Source organism: Rhea americana, unplaced genomic scaffold, assembly GCF_003343005.1.
Source record: "Rhea americana isolate MKP2758 unplaced genomic scaffold, rheAme1 scaffold_96, whole genome shotgun sequence".
Classification (NCBI taxonomy): domain Eukaryota; kingdom Metazoa; phylum Chordata; class Aves; order Rheiformes; family Rheidae; genus Rhea; species Rhea americana.
In genome coordinates this window covers 232549-249766 of record NW_028187155.1, presented here as the reverse complement: position 1 = coordinate 249766, position 17218 = coordinate 232549, and the positions used below count along the sequence as shown (strand labels likewise).

General features: G+C 38.1%; 1 protein-coding gene across 2 annotated transcripts; it reads right to left on the bottom strand.

The window, feature by feature from the left end:
- Nucleotides 1-839: 839 nt before the first annotated feature.
- On the bottom strand, nt 840-16246 carry CAPN10 (calpain 10). 2 transcript variants are annotated; one of them, XM_085325078.1, is made up of 14 exons: nt 16142-16246; nt 15559-15763; nt 13993-14124; nt 13533-13729; nt 11927-12144; nt 11307-11448; nt 9603-9769; nt 8743-9026; nt 8044-8246; nt 5829-5881; nt 5626-5711; nt 4116-4315; nt 3518-3563; nt 840-1735 (listed from the first exon to the last, which is right to left on the bottom strand). In XM_085325078.1, the coding sequence occupies exons 2-14, from the start codon at nt 15700-15702 to the stop codon at nt 1706-1708; spliced, it is 1902 nt and encodes a 633-aa protein (XP_085181204.1). In that variant the 5' UTR covers nt 15703-15763; nt 16142-16246; the 3' UTR covers nt 840-1705. The 2 variants fall into 2 exon arrangements, with proteins under 2 accessions (XP_085181204.1, XP_085181203.1); XM_085325077.1 differs by having other exon boundaries at nt 5626-5881.
- Nucleotides 16247-17218: the final 972 nt, after the last annotated feature.

Below are 17218 nucleotides of genomic sequence, written 5' to 3'. Positions count from 1 at the left end.
AGAGCTTTCTGCATGTGTGCTCAATCAGATACCAGACTACCTTAAAGTAGCAGAACTGTTCTGATGCAGCAAGAATGCACAAATTAAAATTTTATTTCAGCATGCTGTTTTTCACTCCTTTGCATTCATAAAGGTTCTTTTCTTCACGGTTCTTTTCTTGCGTCTTTTTGCAGAAGTTACTGGTGTACATACACTCAGTTTTGACTCCTTTTCCTTTCACACTCCCTGGTAGCATTAGGTATTGTAACAAACTTCAGCACATGCATAAGTGTTTGCAAAATAGGGCCTACTAAAAAGACAGTTCATTTAGAAAACCTTTCAACTATTTCTTCAGTATTTGTTTCCTATTTTACCGCATCTCTTTGATCCAGGTGCTTTTCTTACTAAGGTTTTCTTCCTTAACTAGTCTATCTTCTACTGAGAAGCACTATCGTTTCAATAATTTACTATTTGAAAGTGAGAGTAACAACCTTTCAAGAAGTGAAGATAACAAAAGATGCCAATATTTGTTAAAGCAAATACCAGATAGTCCTTTGCAAATTAGAGATTTGGTGCTCCTGGTCTTTCCTTTTGTTGCCTCATCTTTCCGCAACAGATGTGGAAAGATCTGACCACTTAAAACTCAGCTGCAAAACACCTTCAAAGTTCAATGGGACCAAGAGCAAATTATGCTGGGATGTAGTTAAAAGTGAAAGTACAATATTAGTAATATTAGAGAGGAGAATCAAGTCTTCTATTTCCAGTGTTCATCTCCCATTTGGTTAAAAAAAAAAAAAAAACACACACACCAGAGCACCAACACATTGCAAAGTTTACTATCACAAAACAAAGACATCATTGGCAGTTTTCACCTTTTTAATAAAAGACATTTTAAAAGTTCATAACATTACTCCATTATTATTGAGGAAAATATAACATCTAAAAAACCCTCCTTGAGTAAGAAACACTTTCCAACAGAAATTAAGAAAAAAATCTCTTAAACTTTGTTTTTCTTACAGTGAGGGCAAATCTTGCATAAAATASCATTCTTAGAGATTTATAAAAGCAGTCCCATGTCATAATTCATAAACAAAAGTTTTCAAGTCTTATCCCTTTCCTCTGTGGCGGCTCAGTAAAGAAAAAACTTACCGACAATCTTCCTTCTCAACCTACCAGTTGCATGGTTAGCAAAGGGCCCATGATAAAGTGCTCAGCAGCACGACTGGCAGTGTAGGATACCAACTAGAACTTTCTTTACTCCAGTGTGTTGTGATGGTTCCTGAGGTATGCCCTACCAGAAAAAAAAAAGACTCCAGTTTCTTTCCTCCATGTTCCCACTTTGGTCTCCTGAAGTTACTTTGTAAGCACAAATATTTTTTTCCAAGTATTATTTCATTATGCACATACATTTTTATGTTTTTCTTCTAAAAACATGGCTTGGATTAAAACATGCACATATTCTCCACCTGAATTTGTGAAGAATTGAGGTACCYTATGATCTGCTGTACAATGCTGGTTCTAAAAAGTACAGAAAGAACAAATATTCAGAGTGCATATGAATATGGAGGTATTTCTTTTTACAAAGAAGTCACTGTAGGCCTAACAGTTGGTACCAGAGAAAAACTGGGTTAAGATTATCTTCTTGTCACTCCATTTAAAATAGCAAGAGGTGAGGCATTCCTCAGCTTTCCAATGTTTCCCAAAATGACAGTGCGAGAATTCCAGATTACTTTTTCATCACAGTTGTAAAGGAGACCTACCAGAAAATGAACAGAACAAAACAAAGATACTACGTGAGCTAACTTTTTCAGATGTCAGTAAAGAATGTCATAAAGAATTAAAGTAAAATAGAAAAAAGACCTAGAAATTAAGACCAAATAATATTATGCAAGCTCTTCCCATGTCACACAGACAAACTTATAGAAAAATCCACTGACTTCCAGCTCCGCTCTGAAGCAAATTAATAGCCTACCTTCTCGTTAAGGCAGACTGCCTAAACCCTTCAGAGCTTAAACCTCTGAAAGTCTTAAGTGATTAAAATACAGTCTTTAGAAAAGCCCTATCCTGTTGGAGATTAGATCTGGGAATCAACAAGATCTGCCACTGATGAGGACAATCGCCATTTCTAAATTCTCCAACTCCTGAAGAATCCTGAATTGTTTATTCCCCTGATTTTAGKAAGCACTATTTTCTCAAGTATGACCACTTTTACGGACTAATATAAGAAAATATCTTTGCATATATTCTTTCTTCTGTAATGATAGCACTGCAACATTTTGTCTCCAAAACAACAATAATAAAGGATTCACTACATASTTTAGCTCCTAAATACTAAAACAACAGGCACAAGAAAAGTACATACAGGTCTTTGCCAGKTTCTGTGAAGCACACAAAATCCATACTGTTTGTGTGGTTTTAAGAACAAAATGTAATCACTGGTCAACATGACCTAGAACAGGAAAATTAGTAAGCCAATTCTAATCTTGAGTGAGGAGAGTTTTTCCTAAGATTTTGTTTTGTTTTTGTCAAAGCCTCAGAAAGGGCCAAGTACCTAGTCAGTCCTGATCTCACATAATAAGCAGAGTATTATCAAGACCATGCTTTGATCCACCAACCAAATCAGATATCTTTAAACAGTTATTTTAATAAYGCATTCACAGCTCTCCTTTCCACCAAGTAAAAATACCATACATGTTAACAAGTCAGTACTTGCATYTAACCTTTTAAAGAATGCATGGACGTCTAAAAGAGCAAAATATCATCACCAAAATGTTAAATAGGTTATGTTAACCTTATCATAACAGTTCACACACCAATGAGGATTACAGTTATAGGATACTTTCTGTGGAGGCTTGTGAGGAAAAGTAAATAAAATGAGACTCCAGTATGGCACAAACTAGCCTTTGGACTACCCTTTCCCTTTTCTTTTATTTTTGCTGTGTTTTTTTCTTTTCTTTTTTTTAAATGAGTCTTTACGACATTTTAGTATCATTGGTATTATTAAATACCAATACTTAGAAGCCCAAATCAGTATCAGAGTCAACCAGGCAGAGGAAGAACAAAATACATAACTAAAGCAAATAGATTTACGTTGACACAAAGAAAAGTGAATACATCAAATTATATCCAAACACATACAGTGCTTATTTTTTTGAAAGAAAATGYAAATTTCAAGTACTACCATGTACTCATCACATTTGTCCAGTTTTTCACAGACATTGCAGCAGAAGTAGCTGCTGAGAAAGGTCTCAGAGAAGAAAGCAATGCCTTTGAAAATAATCAAAGAGAAGCTTCTACATATCTGAGTAGTGTGAGAAGACAAAGTCTGATAGTTGCTAACAACTGCTATTTCGCTGCTTGAGAAACCAAGAAAAACAAAGATTAACTGCTTTGCTGATTACCRGTGCGAAGTGAGTAAATGAGAACATTCACAGCCCGGTCTGCTAGCGCATAACTCAATATTAGCTAATATGTAAGCCTGAATAATGCCTCTGCGTCACCTTTAGAGCAAATGAACAAATTAAAGTGTATCACTCACTTCTTGCAATACTTGTCCAAGCGTCTCCCGGCTCTGAATACGTTTCCTGTCAAAATTYAAACACATACTTATTTCTACTCAAAGTATTGCAAAATCTTGCAAACATCAATCGCTTTATCCCACTTCAAAAAGAGGAGAATTTTAAGGTAGGCTTTGCTCCACAACCTTACCCACAAGGAACRTGAGGGAACCTACTAAATGATTCAGACCTATTATTACTCACATCAGGAGAAACTACCCRGAATAAGGCTTGCAACTTACTATAGTTTCTCAAAAACAACCCTGTTTATTAAAAAACATAGTAAAATTTTGAAATAAATTCTAATATCTGGATATAGCTGATACTCTGCTGCTTTGGTGCCATCTTCTCCAGCAGTAGGCACCTGTTACTCAGCAACTGATGCAAGATTAACAGATACTTCTCTTTTTGTCATTTTTTCAACACAGTCAAAGCTGTAAGCACTGCTTGTGATTGAAACAGCAATACAAAGACTAAAAAGTGTTTCTATAAAGAGCGAGAACACATTACTACAGTTACTGCACCCAAACATTCTGCAATACAGGCACTTAGAAATACTATAAACGCAACATATTTTACCTGTCTATTTTGATTGCTATGATTACTGTAAAATTGCCTTCTGTATTTGGCAAGTATGTAGAAGGTATAACCATATAACTTCCTGCAGAAAGTCTGCAAAGTTGGCTTACTTCCTGTGAATAGCAGTGAGGTACACAACTAACCAGYGGTTCCAAGTGTATAAAAGAGGAAGTATGAGGTTTCCAATTGCTGTTAGGTACCTGCAAAAGAGAACAGAAAATATGCACATCTTTTTAAATATTTCAGATCTCACAAGTTTAAGGTGTTATGTTCCATATCTATTCCACTCCAAATGCTCACCCTTACATACAGAACTATACAAAAAAGGATGCAGGGGCAGGAGRGCCTCCAAGGAATCTTCTACTTCACGCTCCCTGTCATAAGGCAGTAGTAAATAAAGCAAAATAATTCCTAACACGCTTGTATACAGTTTACACAACACACTATCCACATAGCTCTAAAACTTTTTTCAAATGTCCAACCTCACTCTTCCTTGCTGCACCCCAATGCCCTTATCTTCCACTTCATGTATCAGGTGAACAAACTATGCCCTTCCTCTTTCCAGYTGCATTTCCTGTACTAAAAACTTTTACTATACTTCTCTTCAGTCTCCTATAAAAAATGCCATTCTTTCAATCTTTATTCACATAAATAAAATTCCAGATACATGATCATTCCCACTCAACTCCAGTCTCTCTGCTTGAGTGACATCTTTCTGAAAATAAAGCTGGCTGAATTCAGACCGCTGCTGTGCAAAGTAAAAAGGGGCRGAGGGAAGAAAGAAAAAGAAAGAAAGAAAGAAAATTACATGTTTTAAATGCAATTTTCTTCTTCACCTTTGTTGATTTCTTACCAAGCATCATTGATTTTTTCCAGTAAAAAAGCCAAACTCTATGCTTCACAGTCTATATTTATGGAGTTGCACACACATGCAGAACCTGCACTTGTCCACACCAGATCATACCTAGTTTTGTTTCAGATYATCTCTTCAATCTACCAAAGTCCTTTTGAATTCTCATTTTGTCTGTAGGTTCAACATCATTTGCCAATAAACAAGCACATAATTATTAGAGATGAAAAAAATAAGGTTTTCTTTAATGAAGAGTTACCAAAAACTTTGGTCCTCATTCACTAAGACAATGAAAATATTCTGCGTCTGCGCAAAAATGGAGGGGGGGGAAAGAAAAAAAAAAACTTTTAAAAGTTTTCTGCATAGTTTTATTCAAGGTTAACTAGCTATAGCATTAATCCTAAAAGCCATCTCCAAGAGCTCATCATCTCTAATGTAATCTAGGATTTTGGAAGGATTCAGTGGAATTAGATATCTGCTTAAAACCAGTATGTAGTTATTTTCGCATGCATTACTTCATCACATCATCACATTCACATCATCAGCCTGCATTTTTCCTAGAAGCATATATCCCTTGCCCAGGGCAAGAGGCAATGAACTGACTGACAAGCTTACCTTCATACTTGACAAATGAGCAATCAAACTGACCAGAACCCTTACCTGGAAAATATGGAAACCTATTGGACGACACTTGCTATCTTGACAGTGCTGACGGAGGGTAACTTTCACACTGCTTTTTCCCGGTCCTGCAGGAATGGAGAGGGGAAAGCAGGGATTGATATGGAAGGAGGGGAAGTTCCTGCTACCTCCAGCACTTTGACCATTTTTCCAGCATCCCTGCAGCTGCACTGTCTCCCATTCACCTGCTGGGAATTCTTCACAGAAGGTAGCATCAGTGGGAGGTGGTTTTATCTCACTATCAAATGCAAAAGAAAAAAAGAACTAAATACAAAATGTGTGCACCTTCAATCCACAAATCTCGGCACCCAGCTCACAGAAAACTAACTAGTATTGCATAAGCTTACATGAAAACACTGAACTTCCAATTCCTGCAAAAGAACTATAAAACTTGAGTTTTTATATAATTCACAGGACTCCATAGAACAACACAGCATACACAAACTCTGCCCTAGAGCCACATATTTTTGTACAATCATGCAATAATGCAGTTTACGTGTTTTCCTCAGTACTCTTGTACTGTTCTTCACAGTTGAAAGCAACATAACTGAGTGTCTTGAGTGCACACAAGCACAGCAGTAAATTTAAAGCATGAATTGCATTTCTTTTTTTTATTATATATTTGCTATATCTTTTATCAGAAGAGACTACCATTTTGTCTGCTGACTTCATCACCGTTTGTAGCATTATCCCACATTTTGCTCCTAGTCCAGCACTGCAACTCACAACTATAGAAACTACTTAGTATCAGTACTGCAGTGTTTGAAACCACACTTCAGCATAACTTCAAACATTTTATCTGTTCATACTTCCAATTTTCCAGAGAAACACTTTTGTTGAGAACATACTAACAGCTGTTCTGATGTTCTAGGGTTGTCCATTCTAGACATACATACTAATGGTGGCACCTCTGGTTTAGTCTCAGGAAGGCTGTTATACCTAACACAGTTACTGAAAATTTTATCCCATCACCTAAGGTGCAGCACACTATACAGACGCAATTTGTCCAGAAACTACCTACTGCTGACAGGAAGTCCACATCCTGCATCCATTCAGCAAATTTAGCATTATAGTTTTGCAGACCTTTACGTGGTCTGAATCTTGATTTCAGATCCTGCAGAGTAAACAATTAATGCATGTTCTGGCTTTGTACCATGATTTGCCAGCTCCTGTCAAGGAGGTATGATTTGATAGTGTATTATCAGGATATCAAAAAATTCTAATCTTTTAAATTTGTTGCCAACAGTACATTTTGTCTCTGTATATGGTTTACCTGGTGCAAGTTTCTAGATAACCTCAGATTTTTTTCAGTTTTATTGGAAGAAGGTATAACTTTGCTAATTCCACACAAATACTCATCATTATATCTTCTTAAAGTATTTACTTAAAGGCTATGGTCTCCAACATAAAATTGCTCATGAATAATTGACTTAAAAGTGTTGAGATAGCTCTGTAGTCTGCTACAATCAAAAAATTAGAATCAATCAGAAGCTATTTAGTTGACATTGCTCATATCTCCTGTTGGATCAGCAAACGTCGTCACACCGAAAGACTGTTCTGAGTCCATTATAAAAGCCTATTTTGTGTTACAAAGTATGAGAAAAGACTGGGCAGGACACAATACGCAGTGATCCTCCCAACCATTTTATCGTAATGCTGGTAAAATTCTTCAGGCATTCATAATTAGGAAGTTCAGCTGTACTGTCAATGTCGAATGCTTTAATTCAAAATCCAATTCTTCATTCAACTAAAGAAGACAGCATAAAGGTCAATGCTATTTTCCACGCCTCTCCTGCAAAGAGGAGTTGAGAATATTACGTCATCCACACCCACGTGCACATGGAAATGACGTTCCATTTGCATTTGAAGCTGTACTGCTCACTGTCAACAATGTTATGTGTCAAGCACTTTTTTGTTATTATGCATGCCAAAATTTTTTCCAGCATACATGATGATTTACTTACTGTTTTCCTTTTCTGTCATTGATTGTAGTAATAATAGCACCTTTTAACTCCTGTAGCACATCTTAATTTTTCTGGATATTAAGAATGAACTTCCACATACTGAGAGATATGCTCTGTGGAAAGTTATTCAGTTCCTTTAGGAAATATGCACTTTCTCAAGATACTAGGCTACAACTGTTAGAGTCAAGACGCAACTCATCTGACTACTTCCACCTTCCTGAGGTACTCTAAGGTGCTTAACAAAAGGTAATAGCAGCTTCCTGTGAAAAAACAAGCAGACAGTGACTACTTACCCAGATTCAAAGACAAAATAATACTGTTACTTAGTATTCTGCACAATTTTCAAATCATTTTGAACACTCACATATAATGCCATAATTTCTGTCAAGTTCATCCCAAGAATTTTATGAAATTTTCCATTTCTTTTAAAACCTACCTGAGAGAGATCCTTCCCGTTGAAAATACACGAAGTAAGAAATGCCCTACTTCATCCTTCAGAAAAGTGCTGGGAACAACAAGATAAAACCCGGGGGAAAGGTCACAGCATACATGCACTTCTCTGTCATAGGAATGGCAGATAGTACCTACAACTGGAGGAGCAGAGAGGGTCTTTGGAAGGTTAAATCGCTTCTTCTCCACCTAGAATAGAAGCATAAYGATGCATAGTTTTTCAGGAGAAATTGAGCTTGCATAAAATTGAACATGATCAAGTATTGTTTAAACCATTTTTAAACATTCATACTTATACAAGAAGAAACAAGAAAGAGTATCAGCAGACAAGCTCAACAACAGAGAAAACAAAAAAAAAATTAACATTCAGGAGAAGGAAGTTTAGGAATCATCATCAAATAGCTAGCCTGAAACATCGCACACTAGTTTGGAACAGTCCCAAAATTTCTACTACTTGGCACTCAAAGATGAGAACAAAGTATTAGTGGACTAGTACTAGGTTGTACAGACAGTAACTGCTTTATGAGATAATCAGGATCACCCTAACATAAATCAGAAATGTAAAACATCTGAACAGTTGAATCATATCACTGTCATGTAATAGAAAATGAAGGATTTAGTCAGATATTTCAGTAATGCTTTACAACTTCCATTTGCAAAAAGAAAAACGTCACTTTCAAATTACCTTCCAGACATGCAGTCCCACAGCCTGATAATTCTTTCTTTGTAGGCCTTCAGTCAAAGATAGATTTTCCTCTGCTAAGTGAGTCAGATTTTGAATTCTTCCAGCCCAGTCAGGACTGTATTTCCTGTGTTTCTGCAGCAGAGCAATGCACACCTCACTCTTCTCACAGACTCTCAGCCAGAACTTAGGATTGGTAGGAAAGCTGCTGTTGTTACGGCAACCACCTGCAGACTGGCCTCTCACCCAGGATCCAAAAAGATTCTGAGTGTGAAATAGCACTTTCTCTAACAAAAAAGAACAAAAAACACGGTGCAGACTTCAGCCACTGGAGTTGATCTCGTTTTATTTAACAGAATTTCTGTAGAGGTTCCCCAGCCCAGAGAGAAATGCTGCAATAACCTTGACACTTTCTCCAAACAGATATTCATGACCAAGATTTGAGAGGCATGAGAACAGCTGTCACAACTGGCAATAGCAGATTGAGGACACGATTTTTAGCGGTAACAGCAAGTTGTTTTTAGAATACTGTGTTTTTTTGTTTTGAGGTGAAATATATAAACAATAAACAAAAAAACCCACACACAAGGCTTTCCAAAACTGCAGCCTTCTAGATAGAGAACACTAGTTTCTCACACCAGCAAGTAACTAGATCTCAGCAAAAAATTAAAAACTCCTCTGAAGATCTGCAATTTCCTTGTCCCTATTTTCCTCCCAGCAGGAAAGACAGAAAAGGCCTACAAGTCAGGAACAGAGGGACTGGGAAAAAAAAAATCTGGACTAGTTACACCATGTGCATTCAAATCAGTCTTTCCATTGAAACAAAATTTTTTGCACAAGAAAGATCTTCTCATATGCCACACCTGTATAGAGGCTCTGAAGCTGTCCTTCTTCGTTGATTGGAAAGCCCATAGTAATCTCATCAAATTCCCTAAAAAATTCTTCTTCATCAACCCAGAATTCTCCTTCCTGGACTTGAGAGAGTAGTTCCGAGGCAACTACCGGATCCAGCTGGCTCCACCCTTGACCACTGCACATAGTAAGACAGAAGTCATAGTTAGCTCTTTGCCCATAAAGTTCCATAATAGTCTTCTATTGAATACCCTATGTAGCACAACAATAAAAAGAAGTGTCTTCATTTTATTGTCAAATACTTGCATACAATATTTCCTATATAAATGCTGCTAGTGAGATGGACAACAGATAAATCACAACATCTGAAAGAAAACTTAGAAACAAACCAACCCAGCACCAAATGGAACAGAGTAGCATACTTTCAGGCAAAGTAGCTACTTTGTGTGCAGCAGACAGTACAGTGTCCAGAGTGCATGAGTCAAAATAACGCTTTCTAACAGTTACTAAAAACAGTGAGAAAAGAAGGGAACTAAGCCACACAGTGACTGTTCTGTAAAACTTTGTTTGCTGTACAGCAAACATCAAAAGAATATGTTTGTATGAAGCAAGTAGAACGTATCCTTAGTCTGCTAGCATGATAAACCAAGAATATAAACAACTAATTATTTAGGGCTCACTGAGAGCTAGTACTTTCAACATTTTTATTTGCTTCACTAGCAACAAAGTACAGTTCTGCACTTGACTAAGACTGGGCTTTAAGGCTGCTCAATGCAAGGCAATCCAATCCTCTCACAACTGTTTGGCAATTTACTGTTTGGCAATCARACTACTACAAGAGACTGAGTGCATAAAAAAAAACTCATCCAAACCCAAAACACATTAAGTCTCAGTTAATATGACTAAACTATCTTTTAAAATCAGTAAAAAACTAATTCTCTAAACTGTTTATTATCATGATTATATTACTATATTTTCCATGCTGAAAGGACCTTGGGTCAGGAACTGCATGTTCTTTTGTACAGTCTAAGTATCTCTATGCTTTTTAAATAAACCAATAGGGTCTGTTCCTTCACTCTTCTTATTGCAAGCTATTTGACTACTAAATACAGTACTGCATTTCCTTTAAAACACATCTCGTCATTAAATGTACTCTACATGGATTCCAGCTTCTTCTATTCATATTAATCTGCAGCAACAGCTTGAGAACACACAAGTATCCTTCCTTCTGTTACATTTCGTTTCATACATGCACCCTTCTTTATCTTTGGCAACTCTGAGACAAGACCAAATAAAAAGATCTGAGCAAGGCTGAGTGACTACAAGTCACAAACACCTTTTGAGCAAAGATCTTTAAACCAACTGCAGAGCAAAAAAGACAAAAAAAATGCCCAGCAAAAATGAGAGACAGAAGAAAATAAAACTAACATATTAAGCCTGTAAGTTTACCTCTAAAAATGGTATGATGCTTTGGTAAATAAAAGCTATTAAATATTTAAAAATCTAGATTACTAGAACTAAYGAATCAAAATGATTAGCCTTAAAATCAAAGAGTTGTAAGAATTACTGAATTCTCAAAAAGATTACATATAAAGTGAAATCTCTCCCCTCCACTATAGTATATTAGCAATATTCACCTTTTCAATACATAGATAAGCTTTCTGCTTCAGAACACTTTTACRAATGACTTTCCAAATAAAAATAAACCTACTCACTCCTCACACCAGGGACCCTTCCAGCATCGCCTTCCCCAAGGGTTTCGTATCCGTAGTAGGAAGATTTCCTTGCCTGACACTTTAGAAAGATTCAACATGTCTATCACAATAAAGGCATGAAATTCTCCTAGTTCACTTGCCCCTGGATAGAAAAAAACATAGCATTAGAAGGCAGACAAAAGAACCTACTTAGTATTTTCCAATAAAAGCCATTAAACTGTGAAAGAAACTAATTTTGAGCTAAAGAAAGTGATTAAATCAGTATAAAACAGCACAAAGAAATCCAAACAGCTCATTTTATTTGTGACCACATAGAAATAGAATACTTTAAAATTTTAAAATGCATTTACTTCTTGACTTCAAACTTCTACAAATCCTTGGTGCTGAAATTATTAAAAAAAAATGGAGAATTGAGCAGATTAGCTTCCTTGTCATCCTGTATAACCCTTGCCCCAACCTTAATAGTATCCTTAATTCTTTATTTATATAAGGTTAGATATAACTGCATCATAAAGCTCACATGACAGCAGAACAGCACTATACAATTGCTGGCAGTCTTGCACACTGAACACTGCTAAATTGAGAATTTAGCTTAAAAACGTCTAGAACTTTACTATTACCTTGTCTGGAATTGAGGACTGAGCAGCTTATTACACACTGTTCCTTCAGATTCATTAATCTCCTAAACACTGTCTTCTCCAAAACCATACCAGTCCTCTCTTTCTCCATGTTTCTTCCAGGGTCTTTCAGGGTCCATCTTTCAGCAATACCTCCAGTCAAATCAACTAAAGCATCCGCTACCTGTCCTGCCCATAATTGTTCATAAGATCCATGTAGTCTTAAAAACAAAAAACAAACAAGCAAAAAAAAAGGTTTCTGTGAACAGCACAACTGCATAAATGTGGTTCTTGTATATTTTCAATCCTGCTCCATWCTCCAGTCATAACTGTACCCTACCTCATTCTCTAGCAGGCAAAAGAAAGTAAATAGATGTTATAGACTATAAATAAAGTAGTAAAGAATATGTAAGCCATCAGACATTTAATTGTTTGATAGGAAGTTTAGTAAAATTAATTCCTTCTTATATAGAAACTGCTTATAGCTCCAATCACTTCTACCTTATAATCTGTGTGATACGTCATCTTTTGTGACAGAACTGTATTTTCTATAAGTAAATAACAGTTCTTCCTCTTCTTAAAGTATTCTTTGTTTACTCTGCACAAACAACAAAACTTTTGGAAGTAAGCACAAGTAAGGTAAATCAAGAGACTGTTCTATCTGATGCAGTGACTGCAAAATAACAGAGTAAAACAGATCAGAGAAAGACCACTAAGACAGAAGGACATGAGTCTACAGAAAACAAGCAAATAAAGAATATTACCTTTCAAATTTACAATACAGAGAAGCCTTAACATGCTATACTTGCTTTGCAGCAAGACTCACCATATCTACGGCTAAAAGAATTACTTCATATTTAAAGTCTTTCTGCCCTCTGTTGGCAACCACAAACTTACTTTCAAGTCCTTTTGGACACTTGGTGCCTATCTTACCAACATGTTTTGTCTTGAAATTGTTTTGTCTCTCTGGACTAACATCAGCATTCGCTACATGTTTCATAAAATATCAAATGGCTACATTGTCAAACATGTTAACAACATATGTTTTTTTCCAAAATAATACACTCCTGTCAAATAGAAAAATAATTAAAAAAAAATAAAAAAAAAACAAAAAACAAGCCAAATAAGAAAAGCAGTAGTGAAACACTCACAAGAGCCTTGATTAGTATAAACTAGTGTAATGTTGCTTTCAGTGAAAATATTTACATGCTGACTGACTGTTTTTCACTGAGCCCTCAGTTGCCCTCAAATACTACATTAGTAAAAATCTTTGACTTTTATAAATTATATGACCAATAGATAGTTTCTTAAAAACCATCACTTGAATCCACAAGGTGCTAATTAGTTTCAAATCTTACTTTTTACCCTAGTTCTCTCAGTGGACGTATCTTACTCTATAGGCAGTTAGAAACATCTTGCAGATTTACAGTTTAAAGAGAGATCTCTACATACCCCATCATGGAAAAACTGGCAACCATTTTACTTTATATTGAATTATATGCAAACCTAAATAGCCACAAAACAGTCATATAAAATAAGTAAAGGGAAGATAAGGTAAAAATTGGTATTCCACATCCCTTTACTTCCCCCAGTAACAGTGCTCACGTACTTCGCATAAGCTTTTTCCAATAGTGGAAGCCAAAACAAATCTTCTGTCTGACACTGGGAAAAGCAGAGTTTACCACCYAGGCAAGGCAAGCGATCATCAATGGTTACTTCCACCCAGTGTCCAAACTGCCAGACTCGACATGTAAAACAGCCTTGATACGACTCATCTGTCCAGTTAGGCTGACCTGGAGGGATTACCTGGAGAAAAAGATGACAAAAGGCAAAGTCAAGACAAATAGTGATTTTTTTAAAGGAAATAAACACTTAAAAAAAAAAAACAAAAAAACCACACATACTGAATGTTTGGAATAAAGCATAGAAAGAAAAATATCACAACTGAAGCAGAAAAAGTCAAGCATAAGAAAATTCAGGTTCTAATGGATACTATGGATTTAAGAACATGCAAATATAAATCAGATGAAGAAAATTTCTGAAATGCAGGACAAGAAACTTCTATATACCTTATTTAGTAAGTATTTACTCTTTTGCAAAGCTATGCAGGCACACAGGAACCAACAGTCTCCCAAAATCCCTTGTTTCACTTGCACATCCTGTGGCTTGTCTGAAAATAACCGAGGAGTAGAACAAATTTCCTAAAATGAAAAAAGTGGGACTTAAAGCTGAATGCTACATGACAGTGTAAGCAATACACTTCCTGGGAACAGGAAGGCTCCAGAGACTCCTCACAAAAGAGAGGAGCTTTTACCTCTAGAACATTTCTTCTTTAGGCACAGCCTAAGCAGGCAACAACAAAATTACTGCCATGTGGGTATTTTGCTGGTGCTTTATTAGAGATAAGTCTAGTTCCCTGAGATTTTAGTACACAGGTGCTACTACCAACAGCAACCTCAATAGAAAGGCCAGTAAGTAAAAAACAACATAATTAATCAGCTCCTTGTTAGAAATTAGACAGTGACAGAATTGAGAGCATTCACATGGCGCTGCACATCACAAGCTAANAAAAAAAAAAAAAAAAAAAAAAACTCAAAATCCCTGTAAGAGAACAACAGTTTCTAGGACAAATAAAAAATAGATTACTTAGCAGTGAAAGATAATCTCAGTGCAAAGTTCTGAACAATGCATCTGTAAATACTACAAGAGATGAAGCTTAACTGGTCAGTCCTCAACAGTGACCAAGGGGAAAGGTAGAAAAGCAGAACATTGCATGCAGAGCTCTGTGAAATCATTTGTTGGTTAATTCTATCTGGCCAAATAAAGCTTGAAAATAATATTTTGCTCAGAATATCTAATTATGAGATCTGCACTGAGAGTAGAAAAATTAGCTTAATTTTTCTTTAATAGTTCTACTACCTATTGCTCCATTAACCAATACACATATGCCAGTGGCACTATCACTGTTCTGTCGCCATCGGTAGAGAAGAAAAATAATACAGCTAGTGACAACATACTTTCTTTCCATTACATTGTTACATACTTATCTTTTTTCCACGCATCTATCATAAATATTTCACTTTCAAAGAATGTACTACAGGAATGCATTCTTAACTTTTCAGCTCTCATATGGTTTCCTCTGAAACCCAGTAATAACAGTTTAAAGGCAGTACTACAGGCAACAAACTTAACAGAAACATATATCTTCCTTCTTGTTATCGCAGCACAATATTCCCCAGCAATGGCAACAAATAATATCCTTCTGACAACCTTTAAAATCCAACTACCTGCTTTCAAGACAGTTATGCAATATACTGAAAWAGTAGGGAATGAGATAATACTTCTTTTAACTTGGTACATACGTAATTTGCATAATGAAATACATTTATGATAAAGTATTTGAATTACTATTAATGCCATGAAATTCAGAAGTTCTGTATCAGAATTTAAATCAAACTAACAAGTGTGCAAACTTAAAAAGTGTAACTTGCATTGTGATACTGACATGCACTGCTTTTATCATCTCTGCATTCCAAAATAATAAAAACAGTAAAAAGCTACCATTCAGTGCTACCATCTACTATCTTTAAGTCCAGTTCTGCTAAAATCTCAGGCTTTTGTATCTTAAAACTCACCTGTGGTCTCAACCATGAGATCTCGCCTCTGAATTGTGCAAGTGGGGTACAGTAATTAAAATATATAGAAGTATCACTGGCTGGAAATGTGGGGTCTGTGTAAAGGTCTCTTTTCACAATTAGTTGCTGCTTCTCTCCCAGCATTTTCAACACAATCCCAAGTACCTCTGGCTATTTCCAAGACTTTATATTTCCAAGTGCCATCCTACAATACAAATGCATGTTAATCAGGAATTGTAAGGGAGAAACAAGCAAACAAGAGGAAAAGATTCACAGACAGAAAGCCTCTCGCTTTTTCCACGTAGTGCCTTGAACGATGCCATTGCTGGTGTCTTTCAGCGTCAGACACTACCCTCGAAAATCCCCGCTCTGCTAGAAAAGAAAAAGGTCTCAGAGGGTCCAGAGGCGGCTCCCAGGGGCCTTCCCTTGGCACTGCCTGGCGCGCCCAGGCCCCAGAAGGTGACCTGACACCCAGGAGCCCGCTCAGATCCCTCCCCCGCAAGGCACCGTCCCCACACACTCCCCTCCGCAAGGCCCCCTCTTCCCGCGACCCTTCTCCTCGGCACTCACGACCCCTCCTCACCGCGGGGCAGGCCCCGCCGCCATGCCCGGGGCGGCCGGCCGGCCGGCCGTTACCGCAGCAACGCCGCRCACCCTCTGCCCACCCCGCGCCACCGCTCGCCCGGCCCACGGCTAACGGGATTGGGCCTCCAGCCAATGAGGAGGCGGCACGCGAGCACGTGCGGCCTCGCGGCCAATCCGCGGCCGCCAGCCGAGAGGCGCCGCCGCACCCTGCGGACCAAGAAAACGACAAGTCCCGGCGGGCGCTGGGGCAGGCCCGGGGCGCGGCCGGCCCGCCTCGGCGCGGCGCTGAGGGGGCATCCGGGCTCTGGCGCTGCTCTCCGCGGGCGCCGCTGTTTGCGCCGCAGGGGTGAAGCGTTTCTCCAGGAGCAGGAGAAAGGACGGCGCGGAAGGGGCAGGCGCAGGCGCTGCTCGGGAGGACGCGCCACCCGCGGCGCCCGGCCGCTCGGCGGGGCGATAACGCCGCTTCTCCGCCCGCCGCCCTCSCACGCCGCCCGCTCGGCTCCGGCCAGTGCGCAGCACGTACCGCAGGCCTTAACACACTCACGCGGACCCACCCAGAAAAGTATTCCTCGGAGTCTGAAACTTTTACRCGAACAAGCCTACAAAAATATTTAAAATTATGGGAAAGGAGTCCCTGCTACTAGAGCCATTCCTGCTGTGGTGTGAGGCACTGAGTTTACAAGGGCCTGGGTGGGAAGGGGCCACCAGCAGCCCTACTGGTATTTCACCTGGAATAAAGTGGAAACCATCTGGAGCACAGGTGAATAAAATGATTAACATTCACCTGAACATCTCTTGGACTCAGAGGAAAACAAAGGGGTAAGAGGACCACCAACAGATGTAGAAACTCTTGGTCTTCCCTCTTGAAGTGATTTCCAAAGATAAYGGCATAGATAATATCTGAGAGCGCTCATCACAAAATAATAGTCAAAGGGCTGAGCTGACAAAGGAAATAGGTGATTCCCATACTATGATAGATATCACTGAGTAATGAAATAAAAAGGGGGAAAATAAAAATTTTCCCCAGAAAAGGAGACAATGATGAAGGGAAGAAATACAGGAATAAGAGGCCCCC